At 47.0% G+C, this 27,474-nt stretch overlaps 1 protein-coding gene and 1 long non-coding RNA gene across 7 annotated transcripts in view; one reads left to right on the plus strand and one right to left on the minus strand.

The window, feature by feature from the left end:
* GDNF (glial cell derived neurotrophic factor) overlaps positions 1-15,371 on the plus strand; it is a 24,705-nt gene extending 9,334 nt beyond the window's left edge. For all 6 annotated transcript variants that reach the window (XM_034656996.1, XM_034656997.1, XM_034656992.1 and 3 more), the window contains exon 3: positions 14,709-15,371. In XM_034656996.1, coding sequence (XP_034512887.1) covers positions 14,709-15,193 — 485 coding nt within the window. In that variant the 3' untranslated portion in view covers positions 15,194-15,371. The remainder of the gene's footprint in view (positions 1-14,708) is intronic.
* A 108-nt stretch (positions 15,372-15,479) lies between these two features.
* LOC117801592 overlaps positions 15,480-27,474 on the minus strand; it is a 30,647-nt gene continuing 18,652 nt past the window's right edge. The window contains exons 4-5 of the long non-coding RNA XR_004624315.1: positions 15,732-16,001; positions 15,480-15,616 (exon numbers count right to left, since the gene is read on the minus strand). This is a non-coding gene — a long non-coding RNA (uncharacterized LOC117801592). The remainder of the gene's footprint in view (positions 15,617-15,731; positions 16,002-27,474) is intronic.

The raw sequence follows: 27,474 nt of genomic DNA on the forward strand, positions 1-27,474 counted from the left end.
TTCCTTGTCTGGAAAATAGGGATGCTATTACAACTGTCTCCGGGGGTTGCCCTGAGGGTTAAATGAGAAAATGCTTTGTAAAGCCCGTGCCTGGTAAACACGTACTGCTGTTATTAGGGGCCATCTTCCTTCTTCCAAAGGCCCGATGAAAGCCTTTTTCCCACCTCTTTTCGTTTCAGCCTCTGCCAAGACGTTGCTCTAAATGGTGGGATTTCAAGCAGCACAACATAGTAGGGACAGTGAATGAAATGCAAGCCTTACAGGGAGGCTAATTTGGGCCCCAAAGTCTGTCATTTGGTCAGCACCTGGTCAGGTCAGCCTTGCCTGGGATTCTGCTCCTGGGGTCAGGTCCCCTGGCTCTTCCCAGGTTTCACAGCTCCTTCCCATACCCATTTTCTTGAGCCCACAGAGTCCCTGTGGAACTTTTCCCACCAGCTTCCCATGGGCACATTAGGGAGACCCTCTTCCCCCACTGGGGAAAAGGGAGCCAAGGCAGGCAGACCTGTATATGTAAGTGATAGGGGGGTGCGGGTTGGAGGCCACCTGTATTGAGTATTTCTGTTTTAAGTGATCCCTCTGGATATTTAATTTAAGATGCTTAATTTAAGATGTTTCAGAAACCCAGCAAAACCGTTTTGGTGAACTTCAGTAAATGTTCAGCCCATTGTTATCCAGGAAAGGAAGCTTCTAGAAGCTGGTTCAGTGTTATGCTTTCTAATCTAATGTTATGGATATAGAATTTGGAATAAATAAGCACCATCTACCTATTGCTTCTTTTTGCTTTACTGACCATATGAATGAGCAGAACTATAATAAAGTGACTTTGTAAGCTGGAAAGGGGCTCTGCCCTTTGGGATGAGGCTCTTGAAGTCAATAAATTTCGTGTCAGACCCTTTCAGGAGGCATGGATGCCTCACTTGAGATCTGAGACCCACATCTCACTCTGGCCCGAGTCTGGAGACTGATATTGCTGTTTAGAGAAATCTATTTCAGGCTTAATTTGGATTGGCTGGTGTTAGGACTTTCGGCTGATCTGACAGTCTAAGAATTATGCTTAAAAGATTCTACTTTCACTGATATAAAAATAAAAGCTATCTGGCCTCCCCCACCCACCAACATCCCTTTCATCTTTGTTCGTTTAGCACTTAATGGTCCATCACACCTTCATTCAATTAAAGCACTTATTCTTTAATTAATCACTTGAGTCAATCAAGAAGCAAGTATTAAATATCTTTCATGTGCTAGGTGCTGTGTGGCATCAAAAAGACAAAACTGTGAGCTTAAATAGCTTATGGTCTAGTTGTAAACTATGGAGAGGCAGATGGTTGGGTGGGCGGATTGTCAGACAGATAGATATGTCTACCAAGGGGCTTACATTGGCTGAGGTCATGGTAAGAATTCCAAGCAATGAGGTCACTGGGATTTGGAGATCATAGCAGGAAAGGATTCAGGGAAGAGCGAGGATTTGAGCTGGTACTTGAAAGATGGGTATTAGGAAGGGAAAGGAAAGGAGAAAAGGCACATTCCAGAGTAGGGAGATGCATGGGCAAATTTATGGCCATGATATGGGGAAGGGGCAGGTGGTGTATCCAAGGAGGAGGCCAGACCCGTCACCAAGTGCTGAGAACAGGCGGCGGGAAGTGGTGTGAAATTTAGGAGATCTCCGTAGGTGATACCCAGATGATGAGATGCTGTAAAATCTGGGACAAGAAGGGGTTTGCTGTTGTTGATGGCAGTGGAGTGCCACGGGAGCTTCTCGAGCTGGCAGGTGGCTGGGAATGGGACCCTGCTGCCAAGCCGTCTTGCCGCAGAGTTACTCAGGCTGCTGGGGAGTGGAGTCTGGGTAGCATTAGACATATTTTCATTTTGAGGTGTTGTGCCCTCATTTTTAAAAAGTTTCTAGGGGCGCCTGGGTGGCTCAGTTGTTAAACTTCTGCCTTTGGCTCAGGTTGTGATCCCAGGGGTCTGGGATTGAGCCCCGCATGGGGCTCCCTGCTCAGCGGGAAGCTTCTCCCTCTCCCACTGCCCCTGCTGGTGTTCCCTCTCTAGCTGTGTCTCTTTCTGTCAAATAAATAAATAAAATCTTTTAAAAAAATAAATAAAAATAAAAAGTTTCTAGGCATTGGCACAGTTGAATCAACATATTAATCCTCAAGGAAGTGAGTAACTACAAATAAAAACTGAATATTAAAAAGTAGTGTCATAGCACCTCTTGGCTATCCACACGGTTGACTCAGTTTTTAACGAATAAGTTTCATATCTTGTCTGAAAACTGAGTAAGTTTGAGCTCTACTGGACAGGAGGAGATACTTGCATCCCCATTTTACAGATCAAGAGATGGGACCTAGGGAATTGTTCAAAGTCATGAATCTAGTAAGTGGTGAAACCAGAGTTCAGACCTCAGACTTCTGGCCTCAAAGCTAGTATTTCTTGGCTTTACACAGACTGTGCTCCCATATTAGTAGATTAAGAACACACAAACATTGGCTTGCTAAAAATACATTCACTAACCCTGAAACACACATTTTCAAGAAAATCAAAAGAGCAAGCTAATAGAAGTAGGGAATATTAAATTTTTTAAGCCCATTTAAAAAAAAGGAAAGATTTGATTTATTTGACAGAAAGAGAGAGAGCACAAGCAGGGGGAGCAGCAGGCAGAGGGAGAGGAAGAAGGAGGCTCCCTGCTGAGCAGGACCCTGGGGTCATGACCTGAGCCAAAGCAGACACTTAACCAACTGAGCCACCCAGGCGCCCCAAGCCCTTAAAAAAAAGAAAAAAAGATTTATTTATTTACTTTAGAGAGAGAGCATGAGCAGGAGGGGCAGCAGGAAAGGGAGAGAGAGACTCTCAAGCAGGCACTCTGCTGAGCACAGAGCTTGATGTGGGGCTCGATCTCAAGGCCCTGAGATCATGAACCGAGCCAAAATCAAGAGTCGGACGCTTAACCGACTGAGCCACCAAGGCGCTCCTAAGGCCTTTTTTCATTTCCATTGGGTGGCAGCGGGCCTAGGCTCATATTATTAGTAGCTACTTTGAGGCCCAGATCAGAAGCTTTTAAGGAGGGAAATGTGAATTTCTGTACGTATGCTTGTACCGCTGGTGCCCATTACGGTGAGAGGAGGCGTCCTAACATTTGGGGGCAAGTAAGGTCTGCTCGTATGTTTGATAGGCTGACAGCATTTGGGAGACCTTCTGGGAGGTACTTGTGCACAGAGCACTCCCGTTCTGCCCCAGGAAAGGGGACATTGACATGGGAAACCTGGAGTGACTGCACAAGGGCCAGAGTGACCCCCACGGTGGAAACAGGAGTGGGTTTGCATAGGCAGAGCGGGGTCACTACTGGGAATCTACCAGTTAGCTCAGGAGAGGCAAACCCACTTTTTGCATGACTTTAATAAGGTAATGGAGGTGGAAAGGGATGGTTTTAAAAGTCTTCAAAGTTGTTTGTGAACCTGCCGAAAGAAAGTTGAAAAACTATTGCACATTTCTAAGACGACACCTAAAATTTTTTGAATCACAGTTTAATAGTCATACCAGATGTAATTTCCAGCCCATTAGGGAATGGTATGTGTGCTTCCTATATATTTTTTGGTGACATCTTGGAGCTGCAAATTTAGCTTATCTATTCATGGGAAACTATCAAACTAATCAGCCCAGATAAATTGACTTTTTGGTCGGAAAAGATACAACTTCATTTCCAGTTCAAAGACACATGTAAATACACCTCCATGATAAACATCACGCTTCTGAATCCTAATTACATGATGAATAGATGGATGGGTAGATGGACAGGCAGACAGGTAGAGCACAGAGACTTGCCGTGAGTGTCTGGCCAGAATGAAATACGAAGCCACCCGCTTCAGTATATAGTGGTTTATTCGTAGGAGACTTCATAGTACATAGTTCAGTAAACACCCATGTATCCTTCCCCGAGACCGACGTCTTGGTAGATTTTGCTTCATTCCCCTGAACCACTTGAGAATTAGTTGCAAACATAACATCAGATACTTTGTCATACACCTTCTAAGAACAAGGATATCACTCTATATAACCACAGTTCAGTTATCAGTCTCAGGAAGTTTAACAATACTGTTATCCAATAGGTAATCCATATTCAGATTTTCCCAACTGTGACAATAATGTCTTATTTTATAGGTTTTTTCCCCTTAATGAAGAATTGCAAATTGCAATTTAATGATCACGTTTCTTTTTTTTTTTTTAAGGATTTTATTTATTTGAGAGAGAGAGAGAGATAGAGAGAGAGCACAAGCAGGGAAGAGAAGGAGAAACAGCCTCCCCGCTGAGCAGGGAGCCCAACGCGGGGTGCCGGGCTTGATCCCAGGACCCCAGGATCATGACCTGAGCTGAAGGCAGACGCTTAACCGACTGAGCCACCCAGGTGCCCCATTGATCATGTTTCTTTATTTTCTTTGAGAATAGTTCCCAAGCCTTTTCTTACCATGGCGTGGACAGTTTTAAAAAGTTCAGGATGTCTTGCCTGCTGTTTTGCTGTTCTGCCCTTCAATTTGGATTTTCATGTGACTGTTTCCCTGTTATGAGATTCAGGTAAACACCCTCGGAACACCAAGTTCCTGATGATGTGTCCTCACGTCAGGGGCCACCGGTATCCGTTTGTCCCCAGGAGCCATGCGCACCTGGACTGTCCCAATGTGGCACCTGCAGGCTTTGGCCCCGGACAGTGCCTCACAGTAAGGAGTGAGATGGGCAAGAAGCACGCGTCTCTCTCTGGGGTGGAAGGCTGATCGCTGATCGTAAGGCAGGAGCTGGGAAAGAGAACCGGCCGCAGGTTCGTGTGTAGGCTGACTGATTTCAGGGTGCAGCACGTGTGGCGACCAATTCTCTTAAACTGCCACAGGCTCTGTAGAAAGTTTTCCCGTGCCTTTAGCCGGGACACAGGGCTCAGTTGGAAGACACCGACCCACATCCATAGTGGACACAAAAACACCATTCATGGGCTGTGGACTCAGTGGATGTTTGTCTGGTTAATTTTGGGGCATTTCTAGGGAGCACAGAAGAGGCAGCAGAAACTCCCAAGCCAGGCCTGCTCCTGCCCATAGACCATGCGCCACTATGCCAGGGGATCCAGGCCCTCTCCTCCGTAGCACACACTAGACTGACAAGGGACCAGCGTCTGCATCTCCTCTGGGGGACTCTTGCTTTGTCTAGAGCCAGTGGACTTGATCCCCACCCCGTGTGGATGTCCCTGAAGAGTAATCACAGACAACCGTATGGACTTTAGGCACCGTCTGCCACATGCTTTCGGGCACTGAGCTGAACACTTGCTTCCACTGTGGTGAACGTGCGACTATCCCCATTTTGAGGGGAAACTGGGACTTCACAGGGTTGAGCAACTCAGCAGCCTCTGGACCAAGGGCACCCTGAGTCCAGCACTCACTCTTTGTCTGTTTTTAATTCAATCAGCCAGCATATAGTACATCATTAGTTTCAGGTGTAGTGTCCAATAATTAATCGTTTGTGCGTAGCACCCAGTGCTCATCACATCACGCAGCACTCACGCTGCGCCCACAGCCCCAGCTCGGGGCCAGCCAGCCCAAGACACTCCCACAGAACTCTTCTGGCTATGTCAGAAAGTCGGGAAGAGAAGTCAGGTGTTGGGATTTTGTAAATGCCATCATTTTTGAGAGATCTGTATAGCTGATTCCATGAAGAGTCTTTGAGATGCCAGTAAATTCATTCACGGGGTGGGGGGGGGCGGGTAGCAAGTCCCTCCTCACATCTGACCACAGGAAACTGGCTCAAATGATAGAGAACACTTTTCTTTTACCCCCTTTATTTTCCTTTCATCTTCTCTTTGCCTCTCCTCTTCTTGCTCAAGTCCCTCAGACCGTCAGCGTTCCTCTTAGCCACTGCTCAGTTGGCCTCTGGGAAGGGCTGAGGGAATGAGAATGTGGAACCCAGGAGCACTCTGGGGCCTCCGGCCTCGGTCAGGGCTTTGTGGGAAGGAAGAAGCAAAGTTTCCTTTGCTTCCAGGTTCCTTTGGAGTTTCCCCTCAAAACCCACCTGCCTCTGATAACACCGCAAGGGATTCTTTTCCCAAGTGGCTTTTTGTGTGCTTAATTTTATTGGGTAACTTTCTCACCCTTCCGGTAAGGTTTTTATAAAGGCAATAGCAGAGCTCATGGTGTGTGCTCGTTAGCATGGGGGTGTTTACTGCTGACTGTGGAGTGCTTTTAGCTCACACCAGGGGTCCATGGGTTAGTTAACAAACGGACACCCTATGGGGTGTGTTTGTGCCTTAAAAGCAGGAGGATGGACATTTTCCCTCCAGGGGAGCCATGCCGTATTTCTGTAAAATTATTAACATAACTATAATGAAAGCATGGACCACATAGGTGGAAATCAGAGCTGGGCAATCAGAATCTGATGGCAAAATGAATATACTGCCCGTTTCTTCCTCAGTGAGGTTTTTGGGCTATTTGTCTTCCTGGAATAATTTCCATTACACTCATGACAGGTTTTCTTAGTTGAATTGTAGGAGAAAAATTCAAGATAGTATAGCTAATACTCATGTGCGATGTTGGTCAAAGTAGGTGGAGATGGTAAATAAAATGGCGTTTTGATGAGCAAAGTGGCTTTTAAAACTATACCCAAGTGTCCTTTTTTTATATTCTGAAATGGTTTGCATTCTAGTTGGTCTTTTTCTTCTGCCTTATGCTTTTTTAAAACAACAAAACACTGGTGCTTTCACCATGCAAATACTTTTCAAATAAACCCATGTCATGCCTTACTGTCAACAAACCACTGGTCATGAAGAGAATGCGCTGGTAGCCCTGGCAGTGGTCACGAGGACTTCGTAAATCACCTCACCTGGTGATGACTTTTAGGGAAATAGATGTCGTAGACCCCTCTTGGAGCTAACCCAAGAGTACCCAATACCTAGGCCGGTCTGTCTACCACTGGGTCAGTACTCTGTCTGCAGTAGGAAAGCGAGGGTGATTGTTACATAATGACACACGTGTCAGCGTTCTGGTGCCTAGTGACCCGTAGGCTTTTTATTTTTAATCAATGCAAATAAATAGCAAAATTAACACGTAAGTAGTAGCAGATGACAAAACTCTGTAGAATTTTTCAGAGAACTGGAATATTCTCGTGGCATAACGCCACACATTTCAGAGGTCGCTGAAGGTCAAATAAGAACAAGAGTCAGCAGCTTGCGAGGTGGGCTGGATCCGTGATCCAGCTGGTAGCAGTCGCAGTGGGTGATTCTAGCCTTGGATTCGTAAGCCGGGTATGACCCAAACATACTTGAAGCAGCAAAAACAGAAATGGATATAATAGAGGTTTTTAAGAAAATGGCCAGTTTAGCGTTCGACTTCAGGGTGCTGGAGACGGAAGGCTGACAGCATGTTGGTGTCATATGCCCTCTCAGAGGCCATCGGCTCCGTCCCTTCCTTTACAGACGGAGACTGAGGTGTAAGGACGACTCCCCCTAGAACCAGGGGGTTTCGAGGCTCCGCGCCCTTCTACACATCTCACCTCTCCTGCTTAGGGCAGAGGAAGATGATGAGTTGAGAGACACTCCGTGGTGATTGTTTCAAATATAACCGATGCACTCACTGAGCCAAGAGGTACACCGAAAAGGTGGAGAACGGCTAGACCCTAAAATACCTCCCGTGGGGTCTCGTGGGGCCCTGAGCAGAGGGCTGCCGGGGCATCAGCCAGTACGGCCTCTCCCTGACCCAGGCGACTGAAAATGAATGTCTGGCAGCACTTACTTCCCCACCACGACGGAGGCTGTCTGCGTCTTAGGGCGTTAGCACTGGGGACGGCCCCAGGGAAGGTCCCCTCGCCCTCAGGAGGGCTAAGTGACTGGCCCAAGGTCACGAGACTGGTCAGGGGCTGACCCCAGACTGGGATTCCAGGCTGTGTCCTCTCCAGCTCTGTAGCCAGAGCCTCATCGTTTGGTGCCAGAGGGAGTTGGAAGAGCATCCGGGGATGGGGCCTCTCTGTCGGCATCCGCCACCGCCCTTGGCTGCTGGTTTTCCGGTTTTAACTGGGAAATTGCCAGATCTGCCTGGGAGCCGTAAGCAAGAACCAGGGCAGGCGATGGGCCCCTGCGCGGCTTGGCTTTTCCCTTCTCAGAGGCAGCTTACTGTATGCTGTGGCCCGCCGCGGCCTCATTTTAGAATCTACTTCGTGTAACTCAGTTCATGCTGCATTTTCCAACAGAAAGTATATTTCTCACTGGATTTGGTAAATGGGTCCAGGTGAAATCAGCATATCTTGAACTTGTTCCAGAGTAAACTACCACACGCCTTGAGACTTGAAAAGCAGCAGAGTAGTAAGCTTTGTGTTTTTTTGTGCTTAAAGCCAAACAGGTGGCATGGAGCCCTAGAGTAAGCTTGAACTTTAAAACTAAACCAACGGAGTCCACATTTATGAGTCATGTGGCCTTTCTTTTCATCTTCTCTGAGCCTCAGTTTCCCGATCTGTGAAGTCAAGGTAATACGCAGTCCCTACGTTAGCCTTGCAGGGGTGTTGTGCGGCTTCAAGCTAATGCTGTAGGAAAGGAGGCATCCATCCCCCTTTTATATCGGCAATATTTTTAAGTTGCATCAAGGAAGCTGTTATTTTAAATATAGAATGATGAAATTTTGTAACGTGAGGAATTTTAAAGTAGTTCTTATAACATCTCAGTATCAGTGAAGAAAAATCATGTTTGTATCTTATTGAAAAGTAAAAATAATGTATTCCAAAGAATGACATTAGTTGGGAATTTTCTTGAAACGTTCTATCAGTCAGGCTGATGCTTTTCATATAAACTGCATGTGCGCATGTGTGTGCCCACGTGTATGAATGCACATGTGTGTGCGGAGAGCGACAACCCGTGTTTTGCCATGTGTACTCCGTCTACAGAGTAGTCTGTACTTACCAGGGGTACAGGCAGGTAAGGAAATCAGATTAAAGGAACACCTGGGTGGCTCAGTCCGTTAAGTGGCTGCCTTCGGCTCAGGTCATGATCCCGGGGTCCTGGGATCAAGTCCCGCATCGGGCTCCCTGCTCAGCAGGGAGCCTGCTTCTCCCTCTGCCTGCTGCTCCCCCTGCTTGTGCCCCCCACCCTGTCAAATAAATAAATGAAATCTTTAAAACAAACAAAGAAAGAAATGAGTTTAAATATTCCCACCCCCAGGAGGTTTTCCCCTCGCCTCCTGTGAGCAGCCTCTTTGGGGAGGCTCTGCCTGTGAGGACAGGCTGCCCAGCACCTCAGCAGCCCACGGCATAGCCTCCCGTAGCCTAACCGCCCGCCCCCCCCAGAGTGTAGGCTACCCTGGAATGGGGCACTACCTGGAGTAAGGCCATCTGGGCACCGGTTCCAGATGGACCTTTCACCCATGTGGCCTTGGCTTAAGCAGTAGCTCAGCCCATGGACCGCAGTGTAGTAACCCTTGCCCTTCCAGTACATAGCAGCTGGACGCTTTACAGTGGGGTACAGAGACCCGGCCTCCGGCCTTTTCTCTGGGACCCCTGCATTCTTGAGGCTGACTCTGGCCTGGAAGACAGTTCCTCTAAGAGGGGCTACTGTGGGTACTAGGATCCAGCCCCCATTTTTCTCGAACTCTCAGAGCCTCAGAGACCTTCCCTCCATCCTCAGAGCCCACTCTGGGGGAGGAGTCACATCTCCTTGTGCTGCCTCCCTTTGGGGCCCATGGGTTGAAGACAGGCTGAAGGCTAGCTTAGACCCCTAGTCTGGCTGGGGCAAGGAGGGGGACAACCTGATACGAATATAAAATGACCCCTTTGATTAAAATAGAGTTAAACCGTACCGTTCTTAAGAGAAATCTAACATTTAGGAGACTGTTCTGTCCATGCAATGCCTGCGTAACTAAGATAATGTTTTGGATTATGTACTTTTTACTTAGGCTATTACAAGAAGTACTCTGAGTCCTTACCATTGTTCCTATAAAAACTCAATTACCTTTACAAAATGGTCACTATCCCAGTCCTTTGTTCCTGAGGTGACTTTACCGTCTTTCTCCATAATCAAGGGAGGCAAGGTCTCTGCTGTGAACGGTTTGTTCCCAGAAATATTCCCCCAGTACAAGGTTTCATTTGTTTAAATAGCACTGTTTATACAAAGGACACATCAAAGTTAAAATAATTTAAAGAGAATAATGCCAAAATATTTGGTTGCATACTGAGGGATCACTTAAATGCATTTGAGCATTTTGATTTTTCAAAACTTTAGCTTTCAGATGGACATGTTTTTCCAAGACATATCCTCCAAGTGGGTCTGGGAAATGAGCAAGTGTTTGACCTATTTTTTAAAAATGATGCTCTTCTTTTGTGGTTTGCAAGTATTTTACTATCAAAGTTAGTACTATCGAGGGCTGTTTGTATAGCTGACATTCTGCCAAGCCCTTTTTATAGGCTGAAGAAGAAAGTGATATGCCATTAAGTTTTAATTTAGGGAACGAATCCAACCCTAACCCCCTTCTTTTCCCTCAGCTCTGTGAATTCTTGGAAGATAGAGGCAGCTATGGGTTTGCCAGGGCCCGGGTTTGAGGCCTCTGCAGAATCTCTAAGAACAGGCACAGTGAAGCGAATGGCTCCTCGTGCCCCCAAAATGCCTTGTGTTGATAAATTAAGGTGCCTCTCTATAAGTGAACTCAGCATCAAAAGGCCTGGAATTAGGAATTTAGTTGGAAGAGGCAGGCCTATTTGCTCTGTGGTTTGGAAAATATAATGTTACCCTTTTCTGGTTTCCAAAATTCATATCATGTAAAATTTGCAAAGTAAATATTTATTATTTTGCTCTACTTTTCAAGAAGGAGAAGAAAGGAAAAAGGGAAGGAAAAAAAAAAAAACCCTTGGGTTCAGTAAGAATTGCCTGCAGCCAAAAACTGGGGCTTCAATAAATATTTGCACATTACTAATCAGATATGAGGCGGATTTTCCCACCAAAAGGAAAAGTTCTTATTAGCTATATATATTAGCTATATCCTTCGGTTTAACATTGAACATTTATTGACCGCTTCCCAGGTTCCTGGAAGCCTTTTAATTCGGGATTTACCACCTCATCCAAAGCATAAGTGGTTGGTGCATTCACGCTGCTACACTCATCACCCTAAAAAAGCCAACTGGAATTTAAAATAAAGAAACTAAACGTTCTCATAACAAAGTATAAGTATGTCGCAAACATCATTTAGGACTGTTACACTAAAAATTTACATGCAATTCATCTGAAATTCAGATTTAACAAGGTGCTCTGTATTTTATCTGGCAAACAAAACCAATGGACAGAGCCATGCAGTCAAAATGTCATAAAAGGAGGGAAAACGTTTTTTGGAACTTTGAAAGGATCAGGCAATAAATAAGAACATTTTATATACTGATTCAAATCGTTACTATAACTCCAATAATATAAAAGTATGTAATTTATTGTTGCGTAAATTAACGAGTCTCTAGACCATGTAAGTTGAACTTTTACAACTCAAATGTTTTCCTGTGAGTTAATGTTAAAATTTGAGTAATGTTTCGTCCTCATTTCTGATTAATCTTCAGTTGATTCTTAATCGATTTTAACTTTCTATGTTCCCAGGTTCTTAAGTTACTAATCTATTCAGGAATTCTGGGGGGGGGGAACCCCTCCTGTGAGTCCTCTTGTAACACAAAGGGTCTTTTCGGGGAACATGAAGACTTTTTTGGTATTTTGATTAATCGCCCCTAATATATCAATTTTAGAAGTTCAGATTTCTCTACAGGCAGGGTGTTGGAAACTGGGCACCCTCGTTCCCTCTTCAGAGCTTATTACTGAAAACAATCACAAATAGCATAAGGAGCTCATTCCTCAAAATAAGCCGTTCATTTCTTTATACAGAGTGATTTAAAGGGTTTTGTGTTTTAAGAAGAAAACTTCTTAAGGATGTCCAGTTAGAAAGTGGCACCGAGAAAATGACTGAGAGTTCCCTCCCACGCCAGTCCTCGGGGGAGCGGGGAGCCCCTTCCAGGACCCCAAGGGAGGCGGGCATTGGGAGAGAACACTAGCCTGCCGCGGGAAGTTGGCGAGATGGGTTTTTCACTTTCAGGTGGAAAATGACGGTGCCCCTCAGGGCATGGCCACTTTCCACCTGACGTGGGCTGTTTACTCGGGAGCCATGTATTTCCTTATGGTGTGGTTCTCAACCGAAGTCCAAGTGTCCCCTTGAAAAATTAAGGACTCCTTCTCCCCTTTTAAAGTGCCCTATTTCATTAAAAAATTATGGAGGGCTTCCAGCGACCAGATCCTGTTTTAAGCACTTGGGATCCATGGGTGAACACGCCGAGCAAAGGTCCCTGCCTCCTGGAGTTGACTTTCTATCAGAGAGACACACAATACATAAAAAACTTAAGAAATCAGTTATACAGTGTGTTGGAAGATAATTATTATGGTGGAGGGTGGGGAAGCAAGGCAGGGGGGTCTGGATTTGGGCTTGGGGACAGATTAGATTTTAAACAGGGAGGTCAGGGTAGGACTTGGTGGTGGTGACATTTGAGTAAAGACTTGAAGGTGGCGTGGGAGTGAACCACTGGGTGCTGGACAGGAACAGTGTGACATGCAGAGAAAGAACAGATAGCACAACGGCCCTGAGCTCCTGCTTGCGTCTGATCTGTGGTTCTCAACCCAGGGTGATTTTGGCCCCAGGGATATTTGGCAATGTCTAGAGAAGAGGGGGGATACTACTGGCATCTCCTGGCTAGAGGCCAGGATGCCGCTCAACATCCTGCAATGTGGGAGGACAGCCTCCCACGGCAAAGCATGATGCTGCCCAAAATGTCAGTAGGGCTAAGGTTGAGAAACCCTGTCTGTGAGATGCAGTAAGGAGACCAGGAAGCTGGGGGAGAGGCAGTAAGGGAAAAGAGAAGTAGACGCGAAGGTCAGAGGCGACAAAGGCTGTAGGAGAAGGGGTGGCTAGGTTAGGGCCTTAGGCCAGTGTGGACCTCAGCTTTTACTCCAAGAGAAATGGGAAGCCACTGGAGGGTCTGGAGCAGAGAGGGACCTGACCTGCATTAACAGTTTGAAGAGTATCGCTCTGGCTGCTGAGTGGAAAATAGACTGAAGGAGGAAAGGCTGGAATGAGGGAACTCGAGGCTGCTGTGGTAACCCAGACAGAGACGATGGGGCTCAGACCAGGGTGGGAGCAGCCCGGGCAGTGGGTCTATCCAATGCCAAATCTTAGATATTGGACAGTGAGGCATTCTGGGGGTTCCACACAATCTGCACTCTTTTCATTACTATGTATCCTGTATTACATATATTCTATGTGATCTAGATAGATGAGTGTCGATCAATAGACCTATCGATGAATCGATCGATTGATAAAGTTAAGTCGCCTTAGCTGGATTTTGTGTTACGCAACAGACTACCTGATATTTGTTTTAACATTCAGTCCATGACAAAACAGTTCGACAGGCCTCAGGCACAAAGTGGTAATCCTTCTCTGCTTTACCGTAGTCTTGGCAAAACACGTTCACTCTTGCTAACAACTATGTTGAGGTGTCCTTTTCTAAGCCACATATAACCCTAAACATGCTAAATTACCTGAAAAGGGGGTGAGGGGAGCATAAACGTTCTAGGACCTAATAATGAGGGGTTTAAATGGCTTTAAAGAAATGCGTTAACTCGTTCAAATAGTTGCTCACCTCTTACTTCATCAGCCAAAGCAAATGCTGCAACAGAGCAGAAAACCCCAAGAGACTGGGAATTCTTGCGCTAACCCAAAGGTCTCAAACTTCTGAGAAGCATCACCTCCTTATTCCTCCGTGTGGCCTCCCTAAAGCGCACATGTCTTGTCCTATGGGCAACCAAAGGCCGTGGGAGTCGTGTGGCAGCCTACACTCCACAAACAGCGTCTCCTTCCATTTACTGCTGACCCATTTAAATGTCTTCTTACAGTATGACCATATTTTTTTAAGTCATGCTGTTCCAAGGAAGTGGTCATCTCTTTGTTAGTGAAAAGTAGGCTTTTTTCAGGAAGTTTTTAAGGAACTTTTAACATCTAGGTGAAGTCATGAGCTTTTCATTCGTTCTATCAAAATGCTTCTTGCCCCACTCAGTGGCACAGAAGTGTGGAGTCAGGGACAGTTTCCAGGGAAGCGCCCTCGAGATATTCCAGATGAAAGTAGCGATGTTGGAAGACTTCCCGATCCAAGATAATCCTTTTCTCAGCCTCTAAGACAGGGTTTCTCAAAGTCATGTCAGAATTCATTAAACGTGGAGACTCTCTGGACCCTTCCCGTAGCTCCCATGAAGGGTAGGCCCAGGAATCTGCATTTCTGAGCGCCTCCCAGCTCCTTCTCCCTCACACTCACATCTGAGAGCCCCTGCTCTCGCTCAGATGATCAGCCAAGAGAAATGGCCTCCAAGGACCCACCTGCTCCCAGCAAGCGTGACATAGACTTATTAAAAATGGCAGATGTCACTCGAACGAGAGAGGTGCTTCTGAGGATTTGTTTTCTGCAAGAAGTGTGTCTGTCACCCGCCATGCTAGTCTCCTCTTTTAATTGGATACTCTGCCTCCTGGGGGTGCATTTCTGCCTCTGCGCCCCTGGGGAGTGCCAGGGTCGCCTGGCTGGTGGTTCCGCTGGGGGTCCCCGCTAGGCTGACTTTGGAGGCACCTTCCGGTGGAAGACTGCTCGAAACCGTCCTTGTCGTCTCATGAGCCCTTTTCTGTTTTCTCGTTGAACAGCAAACATGCCAGAGGATTATTCTGATCAGTTTGATGACGTCATGGATTTTATTCAAGCCACCCTCCGAAGACTGAAAAGGTCACCCGAGAAGCAAGTGGCCGTGCCACCCCGGAGAGAGCGGAATCGCCAGGCTGCGGCCGGCAGCCCGGAGAATGCCAGGGGGAAAGGGCGGCGAGGCCAGCGGGGCAGAAATCGGGGGTGCGTCCTAACTGCAGTACATCTAAATGTCACTGACCTGGGTTTGGGCTACGAAACCAAGGAGGAGCTGATTTTTAGGTACTGCAGCGGCTCCTGCGATGCGGCCGAGACAATGTACGACAAAATACTAAAAAACTTATCCAAAAATAGAAGGCTGGTGAGTGACAAAGTAGGGCAGGCTTGCTGCAGACCCATCGCTTACGATGACGACCTGTCGTTTTTAGATGACAACCTGGTTTACCACATTCTAAGAAAGCATTCCGCTAAAAGGTGTGGGTGTATCTGACTCCGGCTCCAGAGACTGCCACGTGTTGCATTCCTGCTACAGTGTAAAGAAAGGGACCAAGGTTCCCAGGAAATGTCAGCCCCGAATGGAAGACGAGGACCAAGGAGGCGGAGGAGGAAGGGGGAGGAAGGCAGCCGTTGGGGGAGCCTGGTAGAGGGAGATCCAGCTACAGAGAACTGGACGGGAGAGAAAAGGGCCATCTGGACTCTCCCGGCTGGCAGCCGACGTCACCAGAAGCTCAGGGCTGGTGTCCCTGGTGGGGGTTTCCTTTCATCTGCCGCAGCCCACCATGGCCGGTCCCGGGCGCCGTTGTGGATGCACTTGAAACCAAACCAGTGTATCTCCTGTGGTTTATTTTCACATGTCTGGAGACACCCGGGACACGGTCATCCTGGTGTCGTTCCTTGTCATGGCGTTTTACTGCTGAAAGCAAGAAAGGTTTATTTTTCTGTCACTCAGCGGAGACATCCCCAGAAAAGAGGAAGAACAAAAAACAGCACAACACAACACAAAAAGCAAAGACACAAGAGATCATTACCTTTGAATTTGAAAGCTGAGGCCTGAGGTTTACTACAGCCAGAATGTTTTCCCGATGGTCAGTCGGTGATGGATTTTGAACATGGTGTGTGGGGTGGGAAGAAGTTGGCTAGGAACCGAAAAGGCTGTCCTCATGACTAAAAACAAACCTGAAGGTATTTCCTTGATGTCCTTGGAAACAGGAAACCAGTTGTGGTTTTCGGCAGCATTCTTGCAGGAGAGCGAGTGGGGAAGACCCCCAGCCGCCCCGGGGCAAGGGGACCCGCTGGGCCTGTCGGTTTACAGAGAGACAGATGTTACATACCCCCCAGCTCCGTTTATGCATGGTCACCAGTGACCAGAAAAGCTACTCGATGCAATGCATCTGTTCAGATACAGAAATATAGAGAAGATATTTATTGAGATTTAAGTTATTGTTATTTATTACCATTCACTAATGAGTTGCTCTTTTTTCCCCTTATTTATTAAAGTTTCTTTTCAAAGGTGCCAAAGTATATGTGCTCGCAAAATGCAAGGAAAAGTGACAAAGGAAATTTTGATTGGGAACAAGGGTCCATGATTTTCAAAGTATTAAAAAGTTTTTTGCTAGGCAAAAATCACTTACTTTACCTTTTTAAGAAAAGCCCTCCTTAATCTCCCCCCATCTCAGCCTCTTCCCTATTTTTATTTTTGAGAAAAAGGAACGCGTCAGAAGGAGCGCTTCTGACAGGACCCCTTCTCGGGAGCGGGGTGCAAAGACCCGTGGGCACCGGTGTTTTGTCCTCACTGTTCCATCGCTGAACAGATCGCCACATGCTCCCCTTTCTGTTGTATGTAAGCTCTCACTCCCTTCCACATGTATCTATCTATGATATGCATAACCGTGTCTATGAAAGGGGAAATCCCTTTTAGTAAGTAGTCCTGGATTCAGTGTTGACCTGAAAGTAAGATAAAAATCCCGTCAGCTAGCCATGGTCTTGCCCTGACTTGTGGAGACCCTTCCTCCATCCTTCCATCCACCCACCATCTTCTAGAGAAACATGCTCACGCCCAGAGCAGCCAAGGAGCATGTTGCCGGCCTTCCAGAAATGGGATCTACCTGGGTATCATAAAAGCCCCTTGGCTGTCTCCTTGGGGCAACAGTCGCTGTCCCTGTGAGAAGAAGGTGGCCCAGAAGGGAGGACGAGGAAGATGTGTCTGGCCCTGCCAAGTCTCATGCCCACAGAATGCCCTACCTGTACGATGAAAGCCTTTGGAGGGGCGGGGGCATAGGATGGGAATGACCAGCTCCTCGCACGCATCCCAGAGGTGGGTTTGTCTGGCAGCTGACCCAGAAGCAGGGCACTGGGTCCAATATGAGAGCTTGTTGCATGTTTCATAAAACGGATTTTTATCAAGAAGATCATCTATCACTACGTGAGTGGCTAATAGCCCGAAAGTAGGACAGATTTAACAATGAAATGACCTACTGGTCTCCCTCAAACAATCATGTTAATTTTGCAAAGTAACCAAGAGGCAGCATTTACCAGACATCCCTTCCCCCAAGCCCCAAAAGACCCAAGTTCACCATCATTCTGTCCCTCTCTGTCTTTTCTGCTCCCCTTGCACAACTTGGAAATAAAGGAAAAGGACCCCCCCGCCCCCCCTCTCCTGGGGCCACAGTGGGGACCCTGCTGAAGAGCAGCCTGCTTCAAACAGTGACAGACCCCGCCGTCTGGTCATTTGAGAAGCACAATGTGATGTAGCCCTAGGATCGTCTGTCTGGTTCAGAGAATCCTGGCAGATTTGGTGGCTGGTGTCCCCATGTGTCAGCCTCAGTTATGCCCCCAATTCCCACGGCGGGTCCCTGCTCACAGGGGCTCTGGGATACAGTGGGTGTGGAAGACTTGTTCCCAGCATCATCTACACGCCACAAGCAAGTTTTAACTGAAGTAAATCACTCCACCAAATCCACAAAAAGGGTAAAGTTTGTGATTTTTCTGTATCATTGCGATTACCATCTGACCCGGTAAGGAGCGCACTTCTTTGGAGGTTCCGACTTCTCTGATCTGTCTCAGTTGTTTGTGTTATACAACCAAAGTTCTCTACAGACTTTATTTTTGTACAATATCATTTTGTAACTTTTTACAAATAAAAACTCGTTTCTATTGCTCCCTGTCCTTCTGTCCTTCCTCCCGTGCCCGTGGACCACAGCTAGCCCAGGCAGCCATCCCAAGCATTTATGATCAGTCGGGCCCTGGACCAGAAGGCCTTCCTTTACCACTGCATCGCCCACCGTCTGGTCAATGGCCTTGCTCGTCAGCTCTCCACAACCAATCACTACCCGAGGGAGAAAAAATTTGAAACTTTGTTCCTCACTTATTCCACTAACACTTACAGGGTGCCTTCCCTCTGCCAGGTACTGTTCAAGGCACCAGTTATCCAAAACTGGCCAAAACCAAAAATCTTTGCCCTCGTGTAGTCGATATTTTACTTTAGTGGAGACAGACGGCATTCAAAAAAGTAAAACTATGTAGTGATCCAGGCAATGATAAATGCTATAAAGAATACAAACAGGCTATTATAATAGGGGGGAAATAGGGCCTGCTTTAATTAAAGGGGACATTGAGGTATGATTTAAGAAACAGATAGTGCCAACAAATAAGGAGCATCTTGGCTTTTGCCCTCAACCAGGCAAACCCTTGAATGGAGCCCCCTCTTTGCACAACTTTGGGGGGACACCATTCACATCTGGTCTGTATGACAGTCCCCAGAGTTGGCGTAAATGGTGGCCTTGAGCCGAGTGTATTCTGGTGGCAAGAAAAACACACCAAAGAGAGGAAATGCCAGTGCCCTGGGTTGGGAAGGACAGCATGCTTCCTCCTCGGATGACACACACCCCGTGTTATGTCACAGGCAGCCTTGTGACTGTGAAAAGGTAGCCTTGTGTGGTGTTTTAAACCCAAAACAAAACTCTGACACTCTTAATACTCATTCTAAGTGTCTGCCAGCTGAGGTTTTCCAACAGACGGCATTCGGAGCAGTGCCGGGCCTTCCCGAAATGCCGTTTCCTTCCTGACGCTCCCGGCCCCCTGCACTGAGATTCCACAGTGTCTCGGGGCCCTATGATGGGCTCTGGCATTTGCAGTCCTTCTGCCAGGGCAGTGCTGGGGCCAGCCGAGCTTTCTGTCAGCCAAATTCTGGTACGAAGTTAGTGAGTTGCAGAGGGAATGCAAAGATTGTAAACTCTTGCTGCCTTCGCTCCCTTTTTAGAGTCATTTCCCCAAAGTAGGCTCCCAGGATCGCTAACTGGGTGAGATGCCCCGCAAAAACAAACAGAGAATGGGGGGGGTTCTCTGATCAAATAACTTTGGAAAACACTGAGTTAAATAACATCAAACAGTTTTTTAAAGATAAAAAGAGAAATGCAGAACTTATAAGAGCCTTGATTAGACCAACAAGCACTGTGACAGTCCAAGAGGGGCGTGGTGTGCAGTGCTCCCCAGGTGGGTGGGGCCAGGGAACTGCCTGCTGTGATGCTCTCTTGCTCAGTACACCTGCTGACCATCCCTTGAAACTACCTTGGGCTGTGGTGCCTGCTCCTGTAAACATCAGGATGAGCAGAGAGGGGGCTAGAGATCAGTAGAGAGGCAGAAACTGCCGGGCAGTTCCCACGGGAAGGACAGCCCTCCCCCCCGACACACACACCCCTACACACACACACACACACACACACACACACACACACGCACTGTGGTTTCTTGCTCAGCATGATTAACCAGTGGTCAGCTTCGGAAATTTCCTTTCCAAAGGGAGAATGTGAAAATGAATTTCTCTCACGTAAGGGAGAATGTGTTGAAAGCTGGGAAATTCCTAGCAATCAAAAAGAGAACTTTCACCATGCTTACTGAAAATCCTCACCGGGCTCGAATTATTCTGAATCACGAGTGCAGTCTTGAGGGACTGATTCCCCCCTGCAGTGGTCCTCAGAGGGAACGTCGCTTTTCTGGAGCTTCAGGCTCTGAATTCTTGCTGCCCAGAGCACTGGGTGGGAGCACTGGATGAGGAGCCCTGTCACCAGGCTCCGACAGTCTCCTGCGGCTTGTGCCCGTGAGATCAGCCCAGGCTGGTTTTCTCCTCTGTAGCCAGTGCTGAGTGAAGCAAAGGCTTAAAAGAACTTTTTAAAGACTCAATCCACTCTTGAAGTAAAGGCAGGAAATCAGAATTTCCTGCACCTAAGTCTCAAACACAGAAAGCACTGCCCCCCTTCACACGCAAAGTCCTGCTTGGGTCACAGCTGATTTGCTATCTGACCCCAGAGTCCCGTGGAGGAGGGAACCCAACACCTCACACTGTCCACCTCAGAGCACAATGGCAGGGAGAGGACTTGGTGTCAGCCATGGGCTTTGGGGCTTTTCTCCATCAGGTAATGAGAGGTCTCAATCCAGAGTGTCTTCTTGGGACCCATTGTCCGTAACAGAACTGTTACTGTGATCCCATGCAATCGTGAACCTTGGGCTCATCACATCCTGAATGAAATGAAAACCAAATACTGCCAAGTCATCCCTGAGAACAAATCGGTAGTTGGGGGGAATAAAGGGAAAGCACCCATTTACCCATGGGTGACCACGAACGCACCGGCACATCCTGGCCCCACGGCAGGTGAGCGGAACAATGAGGAGAACGCAGGCCGGGCGGAGCATGGGTGCTGACAGGTGCACAGAGTGCGGGAAGGCCCCGGCCGGCAGCAGGTGAGAAGAAGACCTGAGAGGAAAACGAGCCAGGGACAGTCACAGAGCCGGGTGGCCAGACCATTTGAATTTCAGCTAAAGGTAGCACAACTTCTCGGTGTAACTATGTCTTGTGCAAGATTTGGGACATGCGACATTTGGGACATACTTCCATTAAAACGATTACTTGTTGTTTATCTGAAATGCAGCTGGGCAACCCTGTATTTTAATTTGCTAACACTGGCAAGAGAAAGTGACACTTGAGATGAGGCTTGAGGATGACCATGAACCTGTCAGGTGGACGAGGGCAGAGGGTGGGGGTGGGATGAGGGACAGATGTTCCAGGCTGAAGGAACAGTGCGACCCAGAAGGACGGAAGGGCCCTGCGTGTTCCAGGAGCAGTGAGCAGAGCGGTGGGCTCGGGGCTGACTTAGCCATTAGGCACAGCAGACACCTTGGCTAGGAGCCGCATGATTTTTAGAGGTCCTTTTAATTGAATATCAATTTTAATACTTCTTTAAATCGGAAGAAAAATTGCATAGAACAATATTACATATATCATTAGAAATCCAGTCTGGATTATATCCCCCTTTATAAAGCCATGGGGTCATATAATTTTTAATATGTTATATAGAGAAGGGACCCACAAAGGCAAAAGTAACACAGCCCTGGGTGTGGGGCGAATAACAGCCTTGCCGCGCTCTCTGCCTGCAGTTTCCTTCCAGGCTTCCCTCTCTCACCCTGTCACCGAGGCCAACCTCATCATGAACACCATGGCTAACACTCCGTAAGAACCTGTTACATGCATTATCTCATTACATCTTCACAACACCACCACCACCACAAACCCTCTTCCTGCCCTTCAAGTTCGGGTGTCTTCTCAAGGTATTTGCACTCGCATCCCACTTAGGGAAACAAACCTAAGGGCAGGCCATCCGCATTCCAAGATTCATTCACCCTCGTTGAGAAGACAAAGTGAGGCAGGTGGCCCAGAGCACGCTGGCAGTTAAGGGGACAGTGACAGAGGGAAGAAGTGGTCAGACTGAAGGCAAGAAAGGTAGAGAGAAGAGTTAAGGCTCTGAGAAATCAGAGAACTGGCAGAAGTGAGCCATGACAAATAAGGATGAGGTTTTCAAACACACGGAATAGATTACTTTAACTAGGGAAATTCTTTAAAGTGGTGTATGTAGGGAATTTGAACCCACTTCCGGCTCTGTGCCTAGATTTCATTCATTCAATTAATTATTTAGCATCTATCTCCTACCAGGGAAGGATATAAAGATATAAAGATAGAAGCATATAAAGATAAAGCCCTCAAGGGGCCCCAGATCAGAGGGACAAAAACGGTATAAAATATACGATGAGGACAGTGATAAAGACAACACAGTATTATGGGAGAGTCAAGGATGAACCATAAATCCAGCTGAGGCTGGGGGGTGGGGAAAGGTATCAGGGACAGCTTCCTGGAGGTGGCTGCCTGAATGTACTATTATAGGATGAGCAGGAATTTTCCAGACTGAAGTTGGGGGAAGAGAGGACATTCCACACAGAAGGGACTTGAGAGCTAAGCCAACAAGAGTAGAAACAGCTTCATGTACTTTTGGCTTGCAGGGTGGAGACCGGTCAAGGCCAGAGCTTTGGAAAGCAGGACTAATGAGCTTTATTGGGCAGGAGAGGGAAGGAAGCAGCGAGGCTGGAGGTGGTGAGGGGTGGGGGAACAGAGAGCTCCTCCTCTGCTGGGCTCCAGCTCTGCCTCCACTCTTGGGAAAGGATCACTTCTGACCTCCAAGTCTGACCTCGCTCTTTTAGACCCTCTGCCTCCCCAAACCCTTGTCTGAGTCCCATTCTCTCAAGGCCTTGCGTGCACTGCTTTCATTCGCCCATGAAAAGCCCTCCAGAGACAGCTACTTTCCACAGGGGACTCATTAGGACCAAAAATCTCCCAGACCAACACTTCCCAAACTGCCCAGTTGAACTCTAGGGAGTCATTCATAGATGCAAGGGTTTCTTCATTTTAAAAATTAGGGAAATGCTGCATATTTTGGTTCCATCTCAGAAGGAAATAGTACGTTAGCATATTAAATAAGGCCCTGAGAAGGGCTGTGGAGGAAAACCTGTGTCATTTTAATCCAGCAGCCCACAACCTTATTTGACCAGGGAGCATTTGAGGACATCTCTAATAGAAGTGTTCTGCTGGACACAACTTGGGAAATGCAATTCTACCAAAAGGAATGGCCAAAGGGTCAACCAAAGAGTCGGCCAAAGGGTCAACCAAAGAGTCAACCAAAGGAATGACTCTCTAATGGAAGAACTGCTGATGGTAAATTAAGTTCCTTCAGTGCAGGGGATCTTTTCAGCCCCTATTAGTAGAAGGCACCTTTGGCCTAAATGACCTGACAAATGGCCACCACACCTTTTTATGTGCATCAGTTGGACTGACCCAGTAAGTGGCCAAACTCAGCCATGGTCTCATTTCTCCCTGACCTTGAGCTGAGGCACCCAACCCTCCTCCCCTGTCCTCACTGTCCACCCACCCTCAATCTTAACCCCATTTGGCCAACCCTGCCGTAGCTCACAATTGCAGGGCTGGAAGATACTCCAATGGTTGGTTGGTTGTTTTGTTTTGTTTTGAGATTTATTTATTTATTTATATATTTGAGAGGGGGAGAGAGAGAGAGTGAGAGTGAGAAAGCAGAAGCAGGGTGAGAGGCAGATGGAGAAGGACAAGCAGACTCCCCGCTGAGCAGGGACCCTGATGCAGAGCTCAATCCCAGGACCCTGTGATCATGACCTGAGCTGAAGGCAGATGCTTAGACAACTGAGCTATCCAGGCACCCCACTCCAAGGGGTTCTGATGCTGGCTACACACACAGAAAAAATCAGCCATTGTGGTCTTCATTAGTGCTGTTCACCAAATAATCACAGATCCTTTCCACTCCTGGCTATATGGTAAGATTACACATTTGGGTTCCCTTGTGGTTAACTGAAGCCAGTGACTGACCAAAGAGCATGAGCAGAAGTGGCTTGTGTTTCTTCTGAGCCTGACATTTAATTGCCCTTATGAGACCCTCGAGAGTCTCTTTCTTTTCCTATAGGACAGCAACCAGAAACACTCAAGATGGTGGCTCTTCTGTCAACTTGGAGTGACTATGATGAACAGAGCCACTCTGCCAACCCACGACAGACATGCGTGGTAGAAGAGAAAGGACCCATTGTAATCTGAGCCACTGAGATGGGGAGGTTGGTTGTTACTGCAGCATATCTTAGTCTATCCTGACAGAGGCAAGTTTTTATTATGATGAGGCATATTGTGGGCCATGAAGACAAAGAGAACGGTCAGCAGAGGAGGGAGAGTGGTGAGTGTAGAGGCTCAAAGGGATGGGGGAGTGCTAGGAGATAAAGTGGAGGAGGTACCCAAGGGCCCGATCATGTAGAGTCCTTGGGACATTGTAGGGATTTAGGATTTTATTCTGAATCAGCCAGGAAGCCATCAGGGGGGTTTTAGAAGATAGGTGACAGACAGGATGTTAAAGGACTCTTTGTGAAGTTAAAGGACTCTTCTAGCTACTTTATGGAATACAGATTGTGGAGGAGCAAAAGCACAGCAGGGAGACCTATGAGGCCACTGCAATAACACATGCGGGTGACAGTGGGGACTTGGACCAGTGTCAGCAATAGTGGTGCCGACAGGACTTGCTCAAGGTCTGGGGGTGAAGCGCCAGGAAAGCAGGAGAAGGTGTGATCAGAATGATTCCGAGCCTGAAGCCAAAGCAGTGGCATCCCTAAGAAGGCCAAGCTGCACAGATCTCATGCAGGGGACCTCAATCTGGTCTCATTGTGGAGCTTTTCTGCTGGGAAGGTCACCAAGTAAGAAGAGAGATGCTCCCTTCTGACATCCTAACTCTGGGTAAGGCAGGAGCCAGTGCAGGGGCCAGGCTCTAAGGGAGTCTGCCAGGCCCTGAGGTCTGGAATGCCATTAAAAGTGTGTGTGCCAGGCCAGTTGGCTCATGGTCAGGATGAATCTGCCACTGCTCCCTCTGACAATGTTTAGCATGAAGTAAAAAGTATGGCTTTCAAATGATACCACAAGGAGGATTCTTGAGCAAATATGGCCAAAGCCGCTCTGCAGAATGTTCTCAGAGGCTGGGATTCCATTCGCCTCCAGCTCTCTTTTTCCATCTGGTCCCTCCCAGCCTTGCACTGAGGTTCAGCCGGACAATTGCATTGGCCTTCTCACAGGTCCCCCGCCTTCCAACCCTACCCCTCCAACTCCGCTCACGGCTGCCAAATTAATCTTCCGCACCTCACTCTCCTATTCAAAATTCCTCTCAACCTTCCTGCTGCCAGTCAGATCCCTCAGACTGCCAATCAGAGCCTCCACAAATCTTTTCTCTGGTGGTTGTGTTTACGTCCCCCAAATCTTCCTGTTTAACCTAACCTCTACCCCTTCAGTCGCTATGGATGACCTACAGAACCTCAAAATACACATTGAGCTTTCTACACTTTCCACAGCTGGACCCTTGCCCAAGTCTTTCTCTCTGCTGGGAATAAGGTCCTTTTTCTCTTCAGCGCTCCGGATTCTCCCCAGCTGGTGTCCATCACCCACTTGACTGTGGTCCTGTGGCCAAGCTCCTCCTGCGTGGATCACGCTGATGGCATGGGCCCCCTTTCTTGTATATATGTGTGCACTGATCTCATGTTCTCTGCTAGGTTGAGGGCTCCTTGAATGCATGGGCCACATCTGGTTCATCTTTGAATCCTAAAGAGCCCTGAGCACATGCTGTCACATGTAGCAGAAACTCAACTCAAGCTGCCTTAAACAATGAAAGGGAATTGATTAGCTCATGCACCTGGAAAGTCTTAGGTGGATCTGGTTCAGAACAAGCTAGATCCAAGTGTTCAATTAACATCATAAGGAAGAGCCCTCTGTCAACCACTTCACTGTCTTCCATTGGGTTGGCCTCGTTCTTAGACCGTTCTTCCCCAGTGTGATAGCAAAGATGTCCAGTGGAAGTTACAGGCTTAGATCCCACTCTCTTAACTACCCAGTAGACAGAATAAGCATCTTATTTAATAATTCCATCAAGGACCTTGGAGGAGATTCTGACTGACCAACTAGAGCCAGATGCCAATGTCTCGACCAATGGCTATGGCCAGGGGGATGGATAATTCTGTCCCAGCCTAGGGCATGTGTTCATGCTTGGTGCCAGCTGGTAGGCCAACTTAACTAAACTGCACGGGCTAAGAACATGGAAGGTCAGATGCTGTGAAGGAGATATGGGTGCTGTGACCTAAAGAAGGAATGAGGGATGCTGAGAAGCCGAAAACAATAGATGTCCACAACAGTCATTTTCTGTGATAGCACATTCCAGCAAACAATATGGCACCTCTTTTCTCAGATTGATTTTGACAACCATCTGCTCAAAGAAATTAAGGTTTCCAACTTGGTTTATTTGTTTGGCCATAACAGCAAGTTCATATAACAATTCAAACAGAACAACAGGGAGTAGGGGGCATCAGTTAGAATGTAACTAGGAGAAATGTAAGTATTGGTACTTCAATTTTTTTTACACAAAAAAAGGAATATTGGATGGGTGGATAGATGAAAGGATGGAGGAAGGAAGGAAGGAAGAAAGGAAGGAAGGAAGAAAGGACTGTTTTATTTATTTGATTGTGTCATTGTCAGATTAAAAATCCTGTTAAAGGGCACCTGGGTGGCTCAGTCGGTTAAGCAACTCTTGATTTCCACTCAGGGCATGATCTCAGGGTCATGAGATCAAGCCCCACATTGGGTTCCCAGTGGGGAATCTGCTTAAGATTTCTTCTCCCTCTCCCTTTGCCCCTCCCCCTGCTCTCTCTCTCTCTCTCTCTAAAAATAAATAAATAAATAAATATTTTTAAAGAAACCCTGTTATAATGGGCCCCCATTAAAAAGACATTCAAAGAAGGCTCAATTAATAGAAAACCCTATTGCAGTGGTTGAAATAGGGGCTTACTTGTCTCACACAATTATTTATGGATATGTACATGCTGTATGCCACAGGAATAATTTTTGCAGGCAGATCTACCAATGGATGCTAACATTAGTGGGCATAAGGTTGAGGAGAAAAAGATACATTATCTCAAAATATCTCACCCAAGATATTTATTAATTACAAAGGGAAAAACAGCAAATTTACATGGAGAAACTCAGCAGACACCATCTTCACTAAGTGATTAGGGCTAAGATCACCAGCAATAAGAAATATTGATAATCATGTTCCCTGATACAAATGAGAAGAACACAACATCACTTCTTCCATTTTTGCCAAAAATGCAAAACCTCTATTTAGCCTTGAGAAAGCATCAAACTCAAATTGAAGAACCTTCTACAAAATAAGTGATCAGCAATGTTCTAAAGTGTCAAGTACAAGAGAGAGAAGGAAAGACAGAAGAATTGTTCCCAGCCTGGAGTAGGTGAAGGAGATGTGACAACTGGATTGAGGTGGGATCTCAGATTGGATCCTCAAACAGGAAAAGAACACGAGTGGGAAAACTGGGGAAATCTCTCTTAATAAGGTCTGCAATTTCATTAGCAGTATTGTACTGAAGTTAATTGCCCAGGTTTGATCATTGTACCTGGTTAAGGAAGATGTTAGAATTAGGGGAAGTTGGGTGAAGGGTGTAAGGGAGCACTCCTCTTATGATTTTGACAAATTTTCTGTCAGTCTAAAATTATTTCAAAATTAAAGTTAAAAAAGAAAACCATGGTGTTGGTTCTTAGTAAACTTATAGACCTGTTGCCACCACAGTGCAAAGATTTATAGGGCTAGTGCCCAAATCACATGTACAGACAAGTGATCTTAGAGTTCGGAGGAAGGAGGACACAGTGTGGCCTTGATATTTTGACGTCTCTAGCTTCAGGCAAGTTGCAGGGCTTCTGTTAGACTTTAATAGCATGGGCCAAGGGGTGAAAGGACTTCCATAGGGAACCTGACAGAGCAAAGATAAAGAAGTGTGAATGAATGCCCATGGCATGTTCTGAAGGCTGCTCAAACTTCTTCCCAGGCAAAGAAA

Source organism: Ailuropoda melanoleuca, chromosome 3 (genome assembly GCF_002007445.2).
Source record: "Ailuropoda melanoleuca isolate Jingjing chromosome 3, ASM200744v2, whole genome shotgun sequence".
In the NCBI taxonomy this organism is placed as follows: Eukaryota; Metazoa; Chordata; class Mammalia; order Carnivora; family Ursidae; genus Ailuropoda; species Ailuropoda melanoleuca.